General features: G+C 45.9%; 1 protein-coding gene across 1 annotated transcript in view; it reads left to right on the top strand.

Moving 5' to 3' along the window:
* SLC15A1 (solute carrier family 15 member 1) overlaps nt 1–23,429 on the top strand; it is a 52,122-nt gene that overhangs the window by 4,597 nt on the left and 24,096 nt on the right. The window contains exons 2-9 of the mRNA XM_055336158.1: nt 13,729–13,745; nt 14,194–14,275; nt 14,374–14,515; nt 15,374–15,493; nt 18,081–18,180; nt 18,412–18,502; nt 20,520–20,603; nt 23,083–23,165. Coding sequence (XP_055192133.1) covers nt 13,729–13,745; nt 14,194–14,275; nt 14,374–14,515; nt 15,374–15,493; nt 18,081–18,180; nt 18,412–18,502; nt 20,520–20,603; nt 23,083–23,165 — 719 coding nt within the window. The remainder of the gene's footprint in view (nt 1–13,728; nt 13,746–14,193; nt 14,276–14,373; nt 14,516–15,373; nt 15,494–18,080; nt 18,181–18,411; nt 18,503–20,519; nt 20,604–23,082; nt 23,166–23,429) is intronic.

Raw genomic sequence — 23,429 nt, 5'->3', positions numbered from 1 at the left:
AGGCAGAAACACAAGCCCATACACATTTTTCCACAGTGAGGGATAGTTGCCGTAAATAAATTATCATGAGGCCAGAGAAAGCGACAGCTTTCTGGTGTCTTCTCAAAGCTGGAGGATTGCTGTCTTAATGCTAAATTTTTGCCTGGTCCTTCACACCTCTCCTGGAATTATTCCAGGTTTGATGTACTTGGTCTTTGTCTGATGTTTGATATGCTGCCCTTTGAGTTACCGAAGAACAGGGAGCCCACTGCGGCTGGTTCACTAGTGAGAGGGACAGCCGCCTGTTGTCCAGGGTAGGGCTGTGCACGACAGGAGCCGTAGTGGGACCAGGGGCGTGGAGCACCCTGCCAGCCGTGGCAGCAGCAGCTCTCAGACACAACTGCATCTCAATCTGATTCCTAGCGGGAGAGAGAGTGGGTAGGTGTCCCAGGTGCACTGATTAAAGGGTATCAAAACAAGGGAGGACTCTGAGGAAGCTTCCACATTCTTCTGTGATGATGGTGAAAGAATAAGAGCAGTATTATCTGGAAATGAATGAGAACCACTGACTCAGATTCCTGGGGTTGCAACATAAAGAACCCAGGAACCTCTGTTTTGTAACTTCGTCTCTTGGTTTCAGAGCCCAGGAAGGTATCACTTTGGAAGGCCGATGGGCTCATCTCATGGGGCTGCTGTGAAGGGAGCTGTGTCCGACAGGCCAGGCCAGGCCTCTGCTCGCGGCCTAGCTTCAGAACCAGTGCAGCTACCATCTGCAGGCGGTGTAGTTAAAGCACAGTCTCAGCAGTAGAAAGTGGCAATACCAGGAGGAACAGAGAGCATCTACCACAAACTTTCTAGAGAAGGAGGAAGGCCTAGTTCCTCCAAGATTGGCCACTGGCAAGGGCCTCCTGAAAGGAGCCTGTCGTTGGAGAGAGGGTTTAGAGCCATCCAGTTGTTGTGTGGGGACGTGTGACGCTGACCATGAACCCAAAGGAAAATTTGGTTTAAGGATCGGATATAAGACTGGAAAATTCATAAAATGTACTCACATAAGGAGACATGTTGAAAGCTCACAGGTTAAGCATTTGGAACTTATACAGTCTCTCTCAAGAGGCAATATTTTATTGTAAGTTCCATCAGGGCACATCAGAAAGTACTCTTGAGATGTTCTTGGAAGAACAGACCTTTATCCCAGTTAATCAAACGTGTCAGCTCCCATGGTGGACTAGTTTCCTGCCGCTGCCATAATGAAAGTATCACAAACCAGATCGTTTAAAGCAGCAGAAATGTATTCTCACAGTTCTGGAGGCTGGAAGTCATAAATCAAGGTGTCTGCAGAGCCATGTGCTCTCTGAGGGCTGTAGAAGAGAATCTGTTCCATGCCTTTCTCTTAGCTTTTGGTGTTGCCAGCAATCCCTGGTGTGTGGGGGTTAGGGATCCACTCTACTCCAACGTGACCTCATTACATCTACAAAGATCTCATTTTTAAATAAGGTCAGAATCTGAGATTCTAGGAAGGACGTGAGTTTCAGGGGACACTATTCGACCCAGTATACATGGTAATAGAAAATGTTCTCTCTGAAAGATGTATGTCACTTATATATGACTTTAGGCAGCACGTATTCTTGGTGTGTAAAGAAGAGGCCGCTGTGGCCTGTATCTTCACCTGAGATGCTACCCGCGACAACTAGTCTCTTCCCCCAGCAAGATGGATGGATTTTCTGGGTATAGCACGAGTCAGTTCTAAACAGCATCTATTTAATAACAGAATTGGTATGTAGGGAACACCCTCACCACCGATTCTAGAATATTAGTGAATCAGAAATGCTCATAGTGATGTCATAGACATTTACCTCAAATTAATTCTAAAAATTATGTTCATACCCTATTGATACTGTATTAGGTATTGTACTGTACTATGGAGTTCCCAGGCAGTCTTAATGAACAGTGTGATAAATTTTTCTTTCTTTATAACTGCTCCTATGCGTGCTCACCTTAAAATTATAATAAGGGAAAAAATAAGTCACTTCTCTATATAAGTGTTAGGTGATATCTAACAAGATTTAAAATACACATATTTGGGGGTGCCTGGGTGACTCAGTCGGTTAAGTGTCTGACTCTCGATTTTGGCTCAGGTCATGATCTTGGTCGTGAGATGGAGCCCGAGTGGGGTTCCGAGCTCAATGGGCAGTCTGCTTCTCTCTCTTCCTTTTCCCCTCCGCCTACTCGCTTGCAAGTGTGCACTCTCTCTCTAAAATAAATAAGTCTTTAAAATATACATCTTTGACCACTCCAGAAATTTCTTAGAGATATTCTCATGATAGGAATGAAGCATGCATAGCCTAAATATCCGTTGGAAAAAAAAATCTGCTTCCTGTAGATCACTTTGTAGCCTAACTTCACACTTAACCATGATCATCAGCATTTCTTCCAATTACATTTTAACATCTAAGAGAAAAAAATTATATATATATGGGTCTAAAGTTTAGGATTTCAAAAATAATAATAAATAAATGTTAGCGTCCCTAGTTTTTTTTTCTTTAAGATTGTTTTTATTTATTCATGAGAGACACAGAGAGAGAGAGGCAGAGACAAAGGCAGAAGGAGAGCCCGATGCGGGACTCGATCCCAGGAGTCTGGGATCACGACCTGAACCAAAGGCAGATGTTCAACCACTGAGCCACCCAGGTGCCCCTAGGGTTTCTAACTTAATTGCCTCCAAAACAAACCTCCAAAAGACCAGGAGGTTTTAATTTGATGACACTTGTGTGCCTCTGGCATTGTTTTCGCCTTCTGACGATATACAGTGTCTTAGGGCTGATGCTACAGACTTGTCCCTGTTGCCTGTTCGCTGTGTGCAGCGTGCTGCTCTTCTGGGGGCTCTCCCCTCTGCTTCTTCCCAGAGCCCGCTCCGCTCCGGAGGGTCCGTCTCTGTCTAATCGCTGGCCTGCGAATAGATCCGTTTACTGACTCTCAGCAGTAGAGCGTTTAAAGCAAGCCTCGCTCTTAGTTCAGAACGAAGGCTGTTCTTCCAGAATAAAAGAACGTCCACATGTCGATAAAGGACATAACTGGGAGACCAAGGGTCACCTTTCTGACTCCCAGGAACTTCGCTCACCTGAGTGATTGATCCTGCCCACGCCTAAGGCAGAACTTAGGCCTGGCCCTTTCTGTTTTGCATTAACAGCTTACTACATATTAACTCGTCTGCACCCTCTGGCCTGGCCGCAACTTTCCCTACAATTGAGAAGTAAATAATTGCTGAGCATATCCGAAGGCAGGTAGCTCCCCCAGGGCCTGGAGAGATCGTTTCTTTCTGGAGGCGAATGGAAATGACCTGTCAGTGATTCACGTCTGTAGTTATGAAAATTAGATGCTAAAAGTCATGGGGTTATTTATAAAACCATCAGAGGAGGCCACTATGGGCCACTTAAGCTGATGATTTTAGACCAGCATTGTAGAAATCTTTTTAAAAGCTAGAAGGATGTCTGTAACCTACAGCAGTTGGTCAGACAACTACCAAAGCTCTCTGCCTGTTGTGGGTTTGTTTCCACCCAGCCACAAATGCAGGTGCTGAAGTCCGAACCCTGAGACCTCAGAGCATGGACCTTATGTGGAGATAGGGCCTGCACAGCTGTAATTAGTTCCGATGATGTCATCCTGGAGGAAGGGGGCCCCCAACCCAATATGACTGGTGTCCTTATACGAGGGGGACATGCAAACACGGGCACACACACAAGAACACTGTGCGAGGATGGGAGCAGAGGTCTGGGTGATGCTCTCACGAGCCGAGGAACGTCTATGATGGCCAGTGACCCCCAGAAGCTGGGGGAGGCTGGCCAGATTCCCCCTCGCAGCCTCAGAAGGAGCCGACCTGGCTGACACCTGGGGCTCGGACCCCCCCCCCACTCGGACCCCGACTGCGGGGGCCGGGGGGGGGGGATGCGTTGCCGTTGTTTTAAGCTACTCCGTCTGTGGTGCATGGTTACGGCAGCCCCAGCAAACTAACGCACGGATGGAGAGCTGCCTCCCCCGTTCCTGACCGGGGGGTGTCCAGGCGAAGGGAGGCGGTGGCCAAGTCACGGCTGTCACACGCACACAGCACAGCACAAGGGCGAGGCCTGGCTGCCGGGTGGTCAAAGATCCACGGCTGTGTGTCCCTCACGCAGGCAGAGAAAGCAGACCAGCCCCGGGAGCCGGCTCCCAGCGGCCCCTGCCCCACCCCAAAGGGGGGACACGGCTGTGAGACACCCGGTGCCGAGGAGCCAGACTCCAGCTAAGAGATTTTATACTCCGTGTCCGTCTTCTCCTCAGCTGGGCTCACGCTTTTGGCCTGGATGGTTACAGGGTCGCCTGCGCTCCCAGACTGAGCTGGTCCCTGCCGTGGCACCAGGCCAAAGTCACTTAATAAAACCTCTACTGTCCCATTAGTCCAGCTTCCCTGTATTTCTAAAGTGGCTTCATGTAATTAGGGTTTAGTTGACATTCCTGGTTCTCAAGGAATGGATAACTCATTTGCCTTTCGCAGGGGTAACTTGATTAAAGTGGCATTCTGAAAATCATACAGCAGTACGTTCTGTTTATATAGCTGTTTGCTGATGGATCAAAGGAAAAATAGATTGTCCCTCAGTGAGGAAGAAAACATTTGTGGAAAAGAGGCTTTTTTCTTTTTTTTTTTTTATTTTATAAATTAATTTTTATTGGTGTTCAATTTACCAACATACAGAATAACACCCAGTGCTCATCCCGTCAAGTGTACCCCTCAGTGCCCGTCACCCATTCACCCCCACCCCCTGCCCTCCTCCCCCTCCACCACCCCTAGTTCATTTCCCAGAGTTAGAAGTCTTTATGTTCTGTCTCCCTTTCTGATATTTCTCACACATTTCTTCTCCCTTCCCTTATATTCCCTTTCACTATTATTCATATTCCCCAAATGAATGAGAACATACACTGTTTGTCCTTCTCCGGTTACTATGGCCAAGTTCAAAAAGGGTGTTGCCTGAGTTCTCCTCTGGGATTTTGATGGAATCTTGTCTCACATTTAGATCTTTCATCTATTTTGAGTTTATCTTTGTGTATGGTGCAAGAGAGTGGTCCAGTTTCATTCTTCTGCATGTGGATGTCCAATTTTCCCAGCACCATTTATTGAAGAGACTGTCTTTCTTCCAGTGGATCGTCTTTCCTCCTTTATCGTATATTAGTTGAGCATAAAGTTCAGGGTCCACTTCTGGGTTCTCTGTTCTGTTCCATTGATCTATGTGTCTGTTTTTGTGCCAGTACCACACTGTCTTGATGAACACAGCTTTGTAGTACAACCTGAAATCTGGCATTGTGATGCCCCCAGATATGGTTTTCTTTTTTTAAAATTCCCCTGGCTGTTTGGGGTCTTTTCTGATTCCACACAAATCTTAAAATAATTTGTTCTAAGTCTCTGAAGAAAGTCCATGGTATTTTGATAGGGATTGCATTATACGTGTAAATTGCCCTGGGTAACATTGACATTTTCACAATATTAATTCTGCCAATCCATGAGCATGGAATATTTTTCCATCTCTTTGTGTCTTCCTCAATTTCTTTCAGAAGTGTTCTATAGTTTTTAGGGTATATTTTGAGAACCATTTGAATGGTAAATGGTTCTCCAACCTTTTATTTTCAGGTTGTAGGTGTCCTTCTGTCTAAAATGAGTCTCTTGTAGACAGCAAATAGATGGGTCCTGCTTTTTTATCCAGTCTGAAACCCTGCGCCTTTTGATGGGGTCATTAAGCCCATTCACGTTCAGAGTTACTATTGACAGATATGAGTTTAGTGTCATCATGATATCTATTTAGTCCTTGTTTTTGTGGATTGTTCCACTGAACTTCTTCTTAAAGGGGAGTTTTAAGAGTCCCCCTTAAAATTTCTTGCAGAGCTGGTTTGGAGGTCACATATTCTTTCAGTTCCTGCCTGTCTTGGAAGCTCTTTATCTCTCCTTCCATTTTGAATGAGAGCCTTGCTGGATAGAGTATTCTTGGTTGCATGTTCTTCTCATTTAGGACCCTGAATATATCCTGCCAGCCCTTTCTGGCCTGCCAGGTCTCTGTGGAGAGGTCTGCTTTTTCTATTTAAAAGAAAAAAAAAAACAACAATAGAAGGATGGGCAGGGCACTGGTCATAGATGTGTAGGCAGTACCCTGTGTGAAGGCCCCCGCAAGAGGGCCCGTGGGGCTGGAATGTGGCCCGTGCTCCATTGCCAAGCAGTGCATCCACCCAGGGACATTTTTTCTTGTTGGAACGGAGCTGCCATCCACCAGTCAAGCCATGCTTCCCGGGGCAGCATCCGGCTTAAATTATCACAATTCTCAAATGTGCACAGAAGTGTCATATGGACCTGCAGGGGGTCTGAGGGTGAGAAATGTGGCAAAAGAGCCAAGTAAGAAAAATAATTATCAAGTAGGGCAAGAAATAGCCTCAAGAAGAACCACTCCAGAAACAAGGGCCTGGATTACAGGCATAAAACTTGTTCTAGAGCTAACCTGACTGCTGACCCGGAATAGCCCATTTAAGAAGAGTGCCTTTCACTTCTTAATCAAAGTTGATTGATTTGGGGGGGATGGGAATCAAACCAAGTGTGCAGCACAAAGCACTCAGCTCTTACCTCTCCTCCCATGCCTCCTGTCACCTTGCCTCAGGTCAACCATAGTTCTGCTGGGTGCATATCCTGCTGGGCTCTTTTGAAGTGGCATACACTTTATTTCCTCACTGAAATGGGGGGGGGGGAATCATATGATATGTGAGGCTCTGTAACATGTTTTCAGAAGTCAGAACAACGTGTCCTGTCAAGGCAGTTATAAAAAGACTAAAGAAATCTAGTGGCGCCTGGGTGGTTCAGTCAGTGAAGCGTCTGCCTTCAGCTCAGGTCATGATCCTAGAGTCCTGGGATCAAGCCCCACATCAGCTCCCTCCTCTGGGGGGTGTCTGCTTCTCCCTCTGCCTGCAGCTCTGCCTGCTCGTGTTCTCTCTCTCTGTGTCAAATAAATAAATAAAATCTTTTAAAAAAAAAAAGACTAAAGAAATCTAAAAGGAGAAGAGAGTATCTGGGAGTCCAAGGGGAGAGGTGAGGCACTAACTACCCTAATGGTGCTGGTGGGGTGCTGAACCTAGTGTGCTGAGGGAATTAGAAGTCATGTGGTTTGACCACTGGGGTGGAGGAAGAGCGAAGTCAGGTCCTGGAGGGCTTCTTTGCACTGTGCTGAGTGGCAGGTCTGACCTTTCAGGTAGCAGAGAGCCAGGCAGGTTCGAGAGCCATCCTGAATCACTGCATCTGGGAAGCTCAGGTCCACTTGGGTAGATGGGAGACAGGGAAGGTTGAGACATGGCATCTGCTTGTCACAGTCATCCTAGTGAACAATGAACAGAGCCAGAATTACATCATAGGAGCTGATCACCTAGCCTGGAGCTGCCACCTAGGATACACGCCTTCACACCAGACCCTTTCCTTGACTGCTCCCCACAGTTGCTCTGGAGCGAGGAGGGACTTCCAAACTATAGAACTTCAGTCCCAGGAGGGCTTGATCACACGCACAGACACATGCATATGTACAACTCCGCTTACATGGGGAGTTTCTGACTTGGTAGGTTTGGGATGGACCTGAGAATGTGCATTTCTGATGAGTTCCCAGGTGCTGTGCAGCTAGGCCAGAGACCACACTTTGCAAACCACTGCAGTGGAGGATTACACATGATCCTTAAGCCCCTACAGCTACACACGTGCAGCACACTCTAGTGCTGCCCATTTGAAAAGAAGCTTAATTAAAAATCAATGCTTGCCACTGTAGCCCATGTTCAAGATTGGCGTTCCCCGGCCCACAACTTGCTAATCCCTGTGGCCTAATTTCCCAAGATGATGTCATATGGACCTTCTTCTTTTGGTGAGTGTGAATAGCCCTGGAGAGACTGCCTCTTTGAGGGCCCTTCTCAACCCTACAAGGGTTCCTCATCACACTTTCTTGCCCGTATTTTAATCTTAAATCAGCCTGTTCCAAACATCTGTCTGCACTCCCCAGCTGTCTTCATGGGATGCAGCGAATGGCAAACTTCATTGCATTCCTGTAGATTTGATCTTATTAACCAACTTGCAAAGACGGTGTTAGCATCTCTAGGTGAAGGAATTGGCGGTCCAGAGGTTAAGTACTTTGGATCTTTAAAGCCCCGTGTTTAGGAAGGATGTCCCCAAGTAGAGGCTCAACCTCTTGCTCCCCAAGGCCCATACCCTCCCACCTAAAAGAATCCAGGGTTGATCAACTTAACTTGTTATGAAACCATTTTCAGACTGCCTCATTCCTTGTAGTGGGCCTGGAAGGCAGCACCCTCACTTTACAGCTGGCTAAGGAAGAGTAACCTGCAGAAAGTAGCAGAGCAAGTGCAGATCCTGTTTAAAAGGCATGGGATTGGGGCAGCCCCGGTGGCCTAGTGGTTTAGCGCCACTTTCGGCCCAGGGCCTGATCCTGGAGACCCGGGATCAAGTCCCACAACAGGCTCCCTGCATGGAGCCTGCTTCTCCCTCTGCCTGTGTCTCTGCCTCTGTGTGTGTGTGTGTGTCTCTCATGAATAAATAAATAAAATCTTAAAAAAAAAAGGCATGGGACTGGACTCCTGAACCCCCAGGTGGAAAATGTAGCTAAAAGGGAAAATTATAAAAAAGAGCACTTTGCTGGCATATAAAAGTTGCTGGAGGTTTGAGTCTTAGTTCTGTATGAAGAGTGAGTGATTTAGCGATAAAGACCTTCATTTATAGAGCTTGAGGCAAATCCTGTTTGTGTCCTATCGCCGATATCACACACTGCCACAAACTAAGCAACTTAATATGACACAAACTTTTTAATCTCACAGTTCTGGAGGTCAGAAGTCCCATGAGTCTCACTGAGCTAAAATCAAGGTGTCAGCAGGGCCGTGTTCCTTCTGGAGGTTGTAGGGGAGAATCCAGTTCCTTGTCTTTTCCAGCTTCTAGAGACTGCTATATTCCTTGGTTCGTGCTGGCTTTCTACAAAGTACCATCACTCCAGCCTGTACTTCCTTCTTCACATCTCTTCCTTTGACTCTTTTAAGGGCCCATGTGACTACATTGGGGCCACCAGGTAATCCAGGATAAACTCCCCATCTCATGATCTTTAACTTAGTCTGCAGAACACCCCCCACCCCACCATGGAAGGTAACATGTCCACAAGCTCCAGGGATTAGGACATGGACATCGTGGGGACCACTGTTCTGCCTACCACGCCACACAGGAGTATCATTCCTAAAACATCATGCAACACAGAGCTCACTCCCTCATTTTCACTCTTGGTCATGGTAGGAGGCAGTTTTCTTTCTGCCTAAAGGTAAGAGCTGCTCAAACAGCAGCAGATTCTTCATTCCTTCCCACTGCCCCAGTCCAAGTTCTAGAAATGCACTCTTCACACCCATCACCATGCTGATTTAAAAAAAAAATCACCCATCACCATTTTTTTTAAAAAAAGATTTTATTTATTTATTCATGAGAAACACAGAAAGAGAGACAGAGACATAGGCAGAGGGAGAAGCAGGCTCCATGCAGGGAGCCCAACGTGGGACTCGATCCCAGGACTCCGGGATCATGCCCTGAGCCAAAGGCAGATGCTCAACCTGAGTCACCCAGGCATCCCAAGAATACTTAATTTCTAGGTAATGAACCATTACAGTTAGAATTTCCATCCCTAAATGGTTCAAAATATGGAATGTGCTTTGTTAAATGGTAGGAAATACCTTAATGAAGAAATTTCATTAAGGAGTGGGAAATTATTAATAGAGTGTCTTTCTTGGTTTTTCCCGCTATCCTTCCAAGTCAGTAATCATAGAAACGTATAATGTACACTTATTTTATTAATTTCTTTAACCAAGAGAAAGACAAAAGCACTGCTAGGCCTAAGAATAACAATAGGAGCCAGTGTTGACTCTGTGCCCGGTACTGGCATGCCTGATTCTAAGTCACTTTATTTACTCCTATGAGTAGTTATATCCAAGTGACCCACAGATGATGCGAGAACCGTGGACCACGCAAATATGCTGATTAGATTTACTGTCGGGATACAGTCATGTAAGGCTCAACATACACACCACTTCTGCACCTGAGCTTTCTCATAGAGTGATCCTGTTAATACATGTGAGATAAGAAATGCTGACTAATATACATCCACCAAATACCTCTGAATTCTGCAACAGAAGAGGTTAGCAACCTCTGCCCCGCAATAATAAAAGTTGCTCTTTGGAATGCACGCCTTTCAGAAAATAACAAGCCTCCTGGGTGATGACTGGGTACTAAATCTCAGATTTTCACCTGGGTGAGTTTACAGATTTCATTTTCCATTACATAGTTCTGAGAATGGTGGTGGTTGTAATAAGATCAAAGCTCTCTTTTTTGTAACCTAGTTTATGTTTAAAGTAAACAAAATCTTTCCCATTATGATTTGGCAAACAATAGGTGCTAAACAGTATTTTTCAAAAAAATTATAGGTGTGGGGTACCTGGGTGACTCAGCTGATTAAATGTCTGACTCTTGGTTTCGGCTCAGGTCATGATCTCATGGGTCATGGGATCGAGCCCTGTGACTGGGCTCTATGCTCAGCAAGGAGTCTGCTTGAGATTCTCTCTCCCTCTGCGCCTCCCCCTACTATCTCTCCCTCTTTCTCTGTCTCACTCTCTGGTTAAAATGAATGAATAAATCTTAAAAAAAATTATAGGTGCTACGCTGGCCAGATGAAATCTTTCCTTGCAAACCCAAATCCTGAGAAACCATGTGGAAGGAACAATTGCAAGGAATCTCTGGGCTGTTTCTGCTGGACTTGGGTGTTTATACCTCCCTCCTGCTTCCCTGTAAAGGCCTATAGCAAGGATGAGTCTGAGCCCTGGGCAGGCAGTGCTCAGCTTGCTTTTGTCTGGTCTTTGGGAGACACTGGTGAGACCCCATTATCTGAAGTGAAAGTAGGCAGAGCATCGTATGGCCTTGCTGTTTCCTCTAGAAGACAGGGCACCCCTGCAATGAAACAGGGCCTCAAATATTGCCAAGGTTGTTTGTGTGCAGTTCTTCAAAAGCATGTGTTCCTGACGGGGTCTTTTATTGCACTGGAGAGTTGGCATTCTCCAGTCTGGTAGTGAAAGCTGGCTTGTGGGCTGTACCAGTCACGGTCCCATCTGGACACAGATGGCACATTCAGAATAGGAATGGTTATTCACACACACATGCACACACACACACACGCACACACAATTGAGAAAAGGCTGAGGGGTGGGGGCAGGGAGCCATAAATAACAATGCAGGTGCCCAGAAGAGTGGCCTCAGTGACCACCTATAGGAGATGGTACAAAACTGTGACCAAAGTCTGGACGGAGAGTTGTGTGAGAGGAGGGCCTACTTCAGAGAAGCAGCGACTGTCCAAACAGCAGTTTGAGGTGACATTTTGGGAAGGAGGCACAGAAAGGAATCCCCTGACCCTGTGGTCTCCTCGCAGGACTCCCCACAGGCTAAACCATGTGGGGGGATGGAGAAGACAGACAGACAGCGATGAGATGCAGGTGGGGCAGCCTCACAGGCAGGAGGAGGCTAGAGCCTGGCGGGCAGAGCCAGGATCTGAACACTGGACTTGATGACGATATGACTGGTCCTTTGAATACGTGTTCATTCAACAAACATTTGACTCCAGCTTGTGAAAAGCACTACGTGAGGTGCCAAGGATTCTGAGGTAGCAGCGTCTTCCCTGAGTGACACACCAGGCCTGGGATGGGGCTTCGCACATACAACTCTTACAACAGGCCTGTAAGGGGCATAGCGCTGTCTTCCTCTGACAGGTGGGCTGTCCAGAGGGAAGCTGGGCTCACCCTCAGCCACAGCTGGAAAGCAACCAGTGATCCCATCACACATCTGCCCCGGTGCCCACATCTTTCACACGTTGACCTTCAAAGCATCCCCTTCCCAAAGGGAAGTCTAACTGGAGAAAAAACCAGGCTATTAGTGTTGAAGAATCTCTTTCCAGAACTTTATAGATGGCAAGAGTGGGGACTGAGGCCATGAGAGGCCAGAAGAAGTTCCTCCCCACTTTAGGACAAGGCCTAAGATAGCACCACTGCTCTCAAGTGGGCAAAAGTGAGAGCTTGTGGTGTGAGGCCGGGGGCCATGCTGAGCCGGGGAAGTGCCAATGCCCACAGCACAGTGTGACCAGAGTCAGGAAGCGAGGCCCCGGCCCACGAGGGGCTGGGGGGTGGGGGCCTCGACCATCACCTGGGTCTGGGCCAAGAGCAGAGGTCCTCAGGCTGAGTCGTGATTTTTGTCTGTTGTGGCCTGGGGCTCAGGGTTTGCACATAATGAGAATATGAGGCGTCAGGCCCGCTTCTGTGTTTGCTTCCTGCTCCAGACAGTGGGCAAGCTCGGGGGCCAGGGAAGCAATAAAACCCCCTCAAGGAGATCAGCCAGACAAGTGGACATCACAGCCTGGGGTGGGGGGAGGTCAGGGGTGGGGGTGGTCCCTGAACCAGCAGGGACATCACTGTGGGACTTGGGAGAAGTGCAGACTTCATGGGCCACCCCAGACCCTCAGAGTCAGCAGCTGCGGGCATGGGGTTGGGTCACCTGCTCCCACAAGCCCTGCGGTGATTCTGAGGCACGATGAAGTTTGAGGACCATTGTGTGGGGTCACTGATTTGTAATAGAGGCAGGGAATACTCAAGGGTCCCCCAAAACAAAGGATTCTAAGATCTGGTCGGCGGCAGGGGTGAGGGGAGATGATACCCCATGGAAAGGGCACAGCATGTGACAGGCACTCGTAACTACAGGGCAGCACCTTGGTGCTGTGCCACAAGGTGTTAGGACTTGAGACAGGGTAAGGGTCAGGGGTCAGCTCTCGTCAAAATTCAGGGGAGACCAGAGCTGGGGCTGGGCCACCGGGCCTGAAGGGTACACCTAAGACCTAGAAGGCCGAGTGTAGGGCACTTGGTTTGCGCTGGCTCACTTGGCCTCTCGCCTTTCTTCTTGCTCTCCTAATTCCCTCTTCTGACAATAAGGCCCCGCTAGGGGGTAGGCACTGGAAAAGATGCTGGGGTTGGGGAGATGGATACCCCTAGAAGGGAGTCAAACATACGAACCGTTGCTCTCTGGGAGCACAGGGGGGCAGATGCAGCTCTGTGAGAGTCATGACAAGATTTCTGACAGGTGTAGGAAGGGGCAGGGGCAATTCCTGACACAGGAGTCATCGTCTTGTGCATTCGGGACTCCGGGCGGGTCCCCAGTGTGCTCAGCAAACTGACAGGAGGGAATCCCAGGGGTCCTCTAAGCGCGGGGAAGGGGCTGGAAGGAAGGTCCTGATGGGAAGGGCAGTGGCAGCTGAATCCTCTCCGCGCCTTAGGCACCGGGAAGCATTTTATGTTCCCACCACCGAACCCCCTGACCTCGTGAGATAGTAAAGGGCATGCAAAGATGTTTGGATTTCGTCCCGAGGGCAATGAGCAGGCTTCAGAGTGGTTTAAGGAGGAAATGCTTCTGGCACCGTTCTCCGAGCCTCTGACTCTCAATTCTGACCCCAATGAGAATTGCCTGAGGGGTAAACTGAACGAAAATCTGATGCCAGGCCCCCCTCGCCAGAAAGGGCTGGACCGGTCTGGACGGCACATCTCACTGCCCTGGGAAGTCAGAGGGTCTGAGTGTGGGCTCAGCAAGAGGTATTCTAATTCCTTGACTCTAATGGTGGCCTTTTGGTTTTCTTTCAGGCATGTCCAAGTCATATGTGAGTATCCGGTTTTTTCCTTCTCTACCTAGCTCCATTTTGCAAATTCGGTCTGTTCTGCTCCTAAATGTTCACAGCTGTGCTTCCCTCACTCAATAAATGCCTGTCATACATGTGATTCAGTGCAGGGACTGTCCCGAGTCTCGGTGTGGCACTTCTTCTCTTTAGGACACGCTGTGTCTAGTCCTCCAATGAACAGTAAAACCAGATGCTTTATTTCATTGTTGTCACTCTGGGAGGAGCGTAAGGGAAGAAAAATGTTGAATATTCTAGATTTTTCTAGAATCTAGATTTTTCTAGAATCTAGAATTTCAGACTGACTTCTGGATGGTCAGTCTCTGACAAGTTACTAAATATGCACCAGCTACTTTTCGTGCCGTTAGCACTCATTTGTGACACTGCACCAGCAAGGAGCATGTTTCAATCCTACACTGTTTCCTTTCGTCAGGGTTGCTTTGGTTACCCCTTGAGCATCTTCTTCATCGTGATCAATGAGTTCTGTGAAAGATTTTCCTACTATGGAATGAGAGGTAACGATTTTCACCCTCCTCCCCTTGAGTCAAAAGCCTGAGTTTCCACAGCTCCTAACTTTGTCTCCCCTCCCACTCCCCTTGCCCTCCACGAAAAGCACTCCTGATTCTGTACTTCAGACGGTTCATCGGATGGGACGATAATCTGTCCACGGCCATCTACCACACGTTTGTGGCTCTGTGCTACCTGACGCCGATCCTCGGCGCACTGATCGCAGACTCCTGGCTGGGAAAGTTCAAGTGAGTATGTACAGCGTCCTTGTTAAGAAATAAGACCAAAAGTAATTGTAAGCTTTGTGGTTGGAGATGATGGATGGTGGGAACAACGAATCAAGGCACAAAAAAGCCTTAGGAGAGCCCGCTAGGCCCTGTTTCTGCTCTGAGCATCCCATTCCCAGAGTCTAACACAGTGCCTGGCATTGAGCAGTGGGAATGCAGGCAGCACGGGTAAGTTTTTTTCCTCCTTCAAACAGTGATAACATCTCTGTCTCCTCTTGAAATAGCAGCAGGAGTACCATCTATCATTAATCACTGAAAGGCTCACATTGCTCGCTAGACAGAGAGGACGTGGGAGCGCTCACCCAGTTCTAAGGAACAGCTCCAAGAGTGTACCCAATAGACGGTTTTCGAGAAGTCCTAGGACTTAATGATCAAGGAAGTGGAGGCTCTTATGGGCCAAATTCACTGACTATCCCAAAAGAATTCAATATAATACAACCATAACCAATGGCCCACTCCTGGCCAAATATTGGTTACCAGGCACAAGATAAGTCTCTCTCACTGTTCAATGATAGATGTTCTCACTTCAGTAGTTAGGTAGAAGAAAACACTGAGTTTTTCAAGTAGGTCAAAGGTGAAACAGAGCTCCCCACCCACCACCAACTCCAGCCAATATTGCCCCACACTCGCTGGCTGGACGACAAACCCTCCAGCAGGCTACCTTTCCAAGAGTTACCAGCTTTACCCAAGTTTGAGGAACAAGCGTACGGATGACTAGGCTCTTGCATCTTGAAGCAGGAGGCCTTTCCGTGGGAGAGGAGGAAGTGGACGGCTCTTATGCAACTAACTTGGATTCTCTTAACAACCCTTTCAACACAGGACAATCGTGTCACTCTCCATTGTCTACACAATTGGACAGGCGGTCACTGCAGTAAGCTCAATTAATGACCTCACAGACTTTAACAAAGATGGAACTCCTGACAATCTGTCCGTGCATGTGTGAGTAGACGCTAACTGCTGCCCTCCCGACCACCACCCCCAACACACACACACACTGGTTGTTTCCTTGGTGCTCAAATGGCTCATCTTTTCCCTTGAACTTCACTGTAAGTGTAAGGAGCCCTTTCCTCCCAACTAAAATTGTTTAGTTGACTAAGAGTTGGGGCTTTGTATGTCACCATCCCCACAGTTCTCTGGAGTCACTGCTCACCTAATGGCTTGCTGTTTCGGGTACATCTCAGCATGAGGCATGGTCAGCACACAGAATGGGGTATTGATCTTGACCTTCCCTAGAGGGACATAGCTCCCAGGGACCTTGGTCCCTGATTGTGCCAGGTTTTCTCAAGACTCTGTATTTATGGTTGTCTTCTTGTACCATGCTCCTGCTTATTTTTCAGTAATTGGGCTTCATAAATATTTGTTCCAGCCCTGTGTTCTGAGTCCTTGATGGCAAGCACAATTGACATGCTCCTCTGTGAGATTAATTTCCCATTACTGCAATCTGACCCAGTAGACAACTTACAACAATTTCTTTTGTTTCCTGTGCTTGGGCCTCAGTTCCCCAATTATGAGTAAACCCATCTTATGAGTTGGGGAAAATAATCATTGAAATCCAAATTAGTTGCTGCAATTCCTGCATTTCTGGTTTGTTAGTCAGTCAATCAGATTGTTGTTTAGACCAGGTCCCTCTCAGCAAATCCTGCAGTCCCCACAGGGCCCTGGGTTGGTGGAAGGGAGTGGCTGCATGCCCAAGGTCAGCAGCTCAGACTTCCATGTCTGATTCCCAGCTACATGGAGGAGCCATGAGGCCCGGGTAGCTCACCTTCCCCATGCCTCTGGATTCTCTTCTACAATATCATTTAAGAACAGGGATATTAAAAAAAAAAAAAAGAACAGGGATATTGGAGCCAGGCTAAGTGAGTTCAAATGCTGACTGTGCCCTGTACTGGTTGTGTGACCTTGAGTAAGTTTCTTAACTTTTGCAGGTAGGTCCCATTTTTACTAAAGTCTATCTTGTGTGGGACTAGACTACCACCTCATGCCTGGGTCTGAGTAGTGCTCCTACTACATGGCAAGTGTAGAAGTACTGCAGTGAGAAGTACTCAAGAAAGTTTAGCTACTTGGTTTGTTTCATGGAGTTAATATTATAGCATACCTACAACTCTCACAAGAGCACAGGGAATGTCACATCCAATTGGCCGTGTTTTATGGTCATTTAAAATGCTTGGAGTGACAGCGCTGAGCACAAGTGCTATTAAGAGGCAAACGGGGGGCACCTGGGTGGCTCAGTTAAGTGTCTGCTTTTGACTCAGGTCATGATCCCAGAGTCCTGGGATCCCACATGAGGCTCCCTGCTCAGCGAGGAGTCTCCTTCTCCCTCTGCCCTCTTCTCTCCCTCCCACACATACTCTCTCTCTCAAATAAATAAAATCTTAAAAAAAAAAAAAGAAAAAAGAGGCAAACAAAAGAGATCCTTCAGCCTGTTAATCCAAGAAGATGAGCTTGATATGTTAAAGGATCCTTTCTATGTGCAGTATCTTCCTTAATTTTATCTGTTCCATAAAATATTTTTCAGCATTTTAAAGCTATATTTGCAAACAAATTATGGAATAAACTTATAAAACCTGGAATGTGTGACTCTCTGTGTCTCTCATGAATAAATAAAATATATATATATATATATATATATATATCCAGTGGCCAATGATATAATCAGTCATTCCTATGTGATGAAGCCTCCATAAAAACCCAAAAGGACTGGGCTGGAAGAGCTTTCAGGTTGGTTAGCAAGTGGAGCTACAGGGCAGTGGTGCCCTGGAGAGGGCATGGCAGCTCTGTGCCCCTTCCCACCTACTTTGCCCTGTGCACCCTGTGTATTCCTGAGTCATATCTTTTCATAGTAAACTGGCAATCTAGTAAGTAAAGCATTTCCTAGTAAGTGAGCAGCTCCAGCAAATTAATTGGACCCTAGGAGGAGGTTGTGTGAATCACTGATTTATAGCCAGTAGGTCAGAAATACATAACAACCTGGACTTGTAAGTGGCATCTGAAGTTCAGGAGAGGGTCTTTGGAAACTTCAATCTGTAGTTAGTCAGAAGCACAGGTGACAACCTAGGCTTGTGTCTGGTGCCTGAAGTGATGCGGAGGGGGCAGTCTTACAGGATTGAGCATTTAATTTGTGGGATCTGATGCTATCCCTGGGTAAATAGTGTCAGAATTGAGTTGAATTGTAGGACACCCAGTTGGGGTCTGAAAATTGTTTGTTGTTGGTAGGGGGAATTACTTTCCTACACTGGAAATTGGAGCCAAGAACCCAAAAAGAACCACTGTGCCTCGTACTCTGAGGGAAATTAGGGGAGAGAGAGGCTTCTGCTTTTAAGAATCTTGCATTTCTGGGACCCCTGGGTGGCTCAGGCAGTTAAGCATCTGACTCTTGATCCCAGCTCAAGTCTCCCTCTCAGGGTTGTGAATTCGAGCCCCACGTTAGGCTCTACACTAGGAGGCATGGAGCCTACTAAAAAAAAAAAAAAAAAAAAAAAAAAAAAAGAATCTCACATTACTGCAATAACCCCTCTCCTTTCCCTAGGGCACTGTCCATGATTGGCCTGGCCCTGATAGCTCTGGGAACTGGAGGAATAAAGCCCTGTGTGTCTGCATTTGGTGGAGACCAGTTTGAAGAGGGCCAGGTAAGATCATGTACCTTCACAGAAACTACATAAATGAACTGTAAACAACCAGGAATCACGTTCCACAGACACAAAGTCTATTCTCCATTTGATTCTTTTCAAGGACATTTGAAAGTAGGACACTGACTGACCTTTTGGTTAAGTTAGAAGTGAAAGCAGATCATCAGCTGCATTTTATCAGTTGAATGCATAACCGAAGTCATATTGTAAACTTCTTCCTTTTTATTACAGGAAAAACAAAGAAACAGATTCTTTTCCATCTTTTATTTGGCCATTAATGCTGGAAGCTTGATTTCCACTATTGTCACTCCCATGCTCAGAGGTAAAACATATCTGAAGGGGATTTTTGTTTTCCTCTTTTTAATTATGGAGAGATATTCAGATGGAAAGTTTAAGTCCTTGTTTTGTTCGCATGTTCATTTTGTCCTGCTATACTTCCGTTGTTGGATACATGTTACATACTTGGAAATCCAGAAGATGAGCTTCTTGTCTTTTCTAATCTTTTTTGACCCTCCCCCCTTATCCCAAAGACCACTGAAGAATCGAAAACACCCTCAGCATAGCAATGGATTTCTCTAAATTTATTGTTAATGCAAAGTCTTCATTCACGGTAAAGGATAAGACAAGAGGTGCTATTTGGAAACCACATCTGGATAGGTCCTAGTTGACATTTTTGCTTTCAAGCTTTGCTCCCCAGTGATGTTCAGGGAGTTAGGAATGGGCGAGGCTTTACCCTTTGCATTCCTCTCCTCTCAGCTGTTTCTAAAAGAACTGCCCAGGAAAGAAAATGAGACAGCAGCTATCAACAGCTTGCAGATTTTTGTGTTCACTGACACTTCACTGAGAGTTTGTGAGTTTCCCATGTAGAAGGGAATATTCCAAGACAGATTAGACCAACCAGCAACAGGGCGGTCACGCTGCAAAGTAGATTAAATGATGAAAGAAAATATTTTGTGGGGATTTATGTATTTCTGCATGGAATAGTAGCGTGAAGATGACACTTAAACCCCATTCCAACTTGTTTCATATAAACATTTAATAGCCTTCATTCTTTTCCCTCCCCTCCCCCTGCCTCCATTTCTACTAGAATATGTTCTATGCAAGTTTGAATTGCAAAATGTGTTAAAAAGGACAATTTTAAAGGCAAAATTGTGGCTCTCACACAAATATGAAGTGAGCATGTGCCATGATTTTACATGACTGAATGATGAGGAAACTGGAATACAGCCAATAATCAGTTAAATTAAAGATTTGACTGATAGAGATTGACATTCTTCACAGAGGGAAGAGTCCTTTTGCATTCCATGAACTGGAATCATTTGTACAGCTTTGAATGAGAAACATTTGCATAACTATCAACTTTCTACAAGTTAACTTCTTTCTCTACAGAACTATGAAATAGCTATTCAAAGACAAAGTCAAGCCCCTTTCAGATCGTATTATTCTTGGAGGCTCCATTCCATTGAACAATTTCCAATAATCTATTGCTCCTTCCAAAATCTGAAGTTTTCTCCTTTACCAATCCTAGGATTTCAGAGCTAGAATAGATCTGCAGTCAGGGGTTAGCAAACTATGGCCAATAGGCCAAATTCAGAAATCTGGACAAGACCATCCATTTGTGTGTTGTCTATGGCTGCTTTCATCTTACAAAATCAGGGTTGGGTAGTTGGGACAGAGACTGAATCATCCACAAAGCCTAAAATATTTACTATCTGGTTTATTGACCCCTTCCCTGGACCATCTAATTGCTTTCTAATTAGCATGAATTTGGGAAGCCTGGATGGCTCAGTGGTTGAGCATCTGTCTGCCTTCGGTGCAGGGTGTGATCCCGGGGTCCTGGGATCGAATCCCCACCTTGGGCTCCCCGCAGGGAGCCTGCTTCTCCCTCTGCCTCTGTCTCTGCCTCTCTCTCTGTGTCTCTCATGAATAAATAAATAAAACCTTAAAAATAATAATTACCATGAATTCAGGAACACACAATGTTCATATCCAAGGGTACTTTTGATTTTATTTACTGAGTCCCTGATCTTAAGTTATTGTATCCAGGTCATTTTTATCTCCCTAACTAAGAAAATCCACAGAAGGGTTCCCACTGATTTTGGCTTGTCTAGTAACAGACACCTATTTAGGAACTAAGATTAGAAACTGTGTTCATCACCTGCTCTTTCTACTATGAAGCTGCTTGACTCAGCTGGCAATGAAATCGCTAAGGCATGTGGATAAGTCTAGAACATTAAGTGAAAACAATATGTAATAACCAGTTGGGGATTTTTAAAAATGATAGCCATCTAAGCATTACCAACCCCATAATGAATTTTAATCTTGTAATTTCTCTTCAGTTCACGAATGTGGAATTTACAGTCAGAAAGCTTGTTACCCACTGGCATTTGGGGTTCCTGCTGCTCTCATGGCCGTATCTCTGAGTAAGTAGAAATCAGTTGAATTAATATAATCCTATGATCAGGTGAAACCCTCACATTATTACAACCAATTTTTAAAAGCTCATGGAATAAGTTGTAATAATAATTCCCATGCTTTGAGAATCAGAGTTGGTATATTGCCTCAGAGGAAAGAAGGTGAAAAAAGGGTTTACGGGAAACAAGATCTATTGAGCTGGACATTGAAAGTTTGATACTATTTAGGAGACTAAGATGAAAGTGACAGGATCTGTTAGACAAGGTGACCCCATGGCCAGAAGCTTTTGTGCTTACTCATATGTGCTCATCTCTAGCTTGCCGGAACACATGGCGACCGGGGCCAGTTGCTGTTCAAATACTTCCAATGAGTATCTAGATTTCCATAATGTATCATCTTAAATGTTCCTATTAGAGGGGTGCCCAGGAGGCTCAGTTGGTTAAGCATCTGCCTTCGGCTCAGGTCATGATCTCAGGGTGCTGAGATCAAGTCCTGTGTGGGGCTCTGTGCTCAGTGGGGAGTCTGCTTGAGATTTTCTCTCTCCCTCTACGCCTCCTCCCTTACCCCTGCCCCACACTCATGTGCTCTTCAAATAAATAAATAAACAAACTAACTAAGATTATGCTTTTTTCTTATGGAGGAATTGAGAACAGGCCAAATCCTATGCATCAACACTGTTTCTAGAAGTTTCTCTTGGCAAAAATCTTGTGCTTGAATTAGGCTTAAGTTAATCAGAAGCTTAAAGATTAAAATAGTTGGCAAAGAAGAGTAGACTCAATCTATAGGGCATCTTTGCCTTCCACATCTGGATTGAGGAAGAGACATTAGGTGAGGGTACAAATGAACTTCTCTTTCTTCAGCTATAAAACAGGCACATACTTGGAGTTATGCTTGAGTTGGCACTTATCAAAATCTCAGGCCCTCAAAATGAGGAAAACAAGCAGCACTCCATCAATCCATCAGTCCATCAGTGCTTTTAAATTTTTTTTTAGATTTTTAAAAAAATTTATTCGTGAGAGAGAGAGAGAGAGAGAGAGAGAGAGGCAGAGACAGAGGCAGAGGGAGAAGCAGGCTCCATGCAGGGAGCCTGATGCGGGACTCCATCCTGGTTCTCCAGGATCAGGCCCTCGGCTGAAGGCAGCGCTAAACCGCAGAGCCACCCGGGCTGCCCGTCCATCAGTGCTTTTAAATGATTAAATTGTGCTAGTAGATAATCAGAAATCCTAGTATAAGTATTGTGTTTTCAGGGTCTCCTACAGGAATGCATTTTTCTAAGCTATTTTTACAATATGTCTTTCCTAGTTGTACCTGAGTGGTTGGTCAGTTTAGCATCTGACCCTTGATTTGGCTCAGGTCATGATCTCAGAGCTGTGAGATTGAGCCTCAAATTGGAGCCTGCCCAGCATGGAGCCTGCTCAAGATTCTATCTCTGCCTCTGCCCCTCCCCCCTCCAGCTCTTACTCTCTCTCTTTTTTTAAAAAAGATTTTATTTATTTATTCATGATAGACATAGAGAGAGAGAGAAGCAGAGACACAGGCAGAAGGAGAAGCAGGTTCCATGTCGGGAGCCCAACGTGGGACTCGGTCCTGGGACTCCAGGATCACACCCTGGGCCAAAGGCAGGCGCTGAACTGCTGAGCCACCCAGGGATCCCCTCTTACTCTCTCTGTTAAAAAGAAAAAACAAAAACCTTCTCTAAGAAGATCCATGGAAGAATTGTCTCATTGTAAAATGCTTTTTTTTTTTAAGATTTTATTTGTTTTAGAGAGATGGAGGGAGAGAAGGGACAGAGGGGAAGGGAGAGGGACAAGCATACTCGGCACTGGGCTCAGAGCTCGATGTAGGGCTCCATCTCATGACCCTGAGATCATGACCTGAGCTGAAATCAAGAGTCGGACATTTAACAGACTGAGCCCCTAGGCGCCCCTGAAATACTTTTACTTTTATAAAACTCTAGCTGCAGAGGCAAATAACCCCAACTGTGTTTCTGTACCATGAATTTAACCACATATGATTAAGAAAAAGCTTTAACAAATTAGTCCCTTTTTTTTCTGAATATTTATAAAGAAAGAAGAAACTTTTCTGCCCACCAGGAAATCAAAGCCATGATTTCTGTCTTTATGGAATTATGCACTGATCCATTATGGAAAAGCACCTATCCCTTTGTCTCCCTTTACTGAGGGTAGACTGTGTGGGTAGATAGCTTCACTGAGTGTCTGTGAGCTGCCCCGAGGTGTGGGGAGTAGTAATAGGCTTCAGTGTTTGTATACGAGAACACGAGTGTAACATCTGTAACATCGCTCAGAAGCTCCAGTGATCGTTAGGATCAAAAGCACTTTCTACATGGGGAGATAGGTCAGCAAGCCCATTATGTGGGTAATCTCAGTGTTTCCAAAACAAGCTGATAACTCAAATAAAAGCACATCTTCTAGGTCACAGGTGTTTCTGTCAAATGCCTTGTTAACGCATCTTCTTTTGCCTTCCCAGTTGTATTTGTCATTGGCAGTGGAATGTACAAGAAGTTTCAGCCCCAGGGTAATGTCATGGGTAAAGTTGTCAAGTGCATTGGTGTAAGTATTTTGGTAGCTCCCTCTCTCCATGCCATTGAGTCATCCCAGAACCCTCTACCTCCTTTAAAGTAAAATGCAATGGAGCATTGACTTTTCTTTCAATGTCTTTATTAGTGTTCTTAGCTGTTTCAGGAAACTGCAGTTTCTTGTAAAACTCACCAGATGGAAAGGAACACAAACAGAACTTGAGCAGGGAGGGATAGAAAGGGCTCTTGAACTGTTCATTAGATCAGCAGTCAAAGAAAGGCAAAGCAGAGCAACTTT

The sequence above is a fragment of the Nyctereutes procyonoides genome, unplaced genomic scaffold (assembly GCF_905146905.1).
Source record: "Nyctereutes procyonoides isolate TBG_1078 unplaced genomic scaffold, NYPRO_anot_genome, whole genome shotgun sequence".
NCBI lineage: Eukaryota > Metazoa > Chordata > Mammalia > Carnivora > Canidae > Nyctereutes > Nyctereutes procyonoides.
Note: the sequence above shows the minus strand (reverse complement) of the source record. Positions and strands in the feature narration are given on the sequence as shown.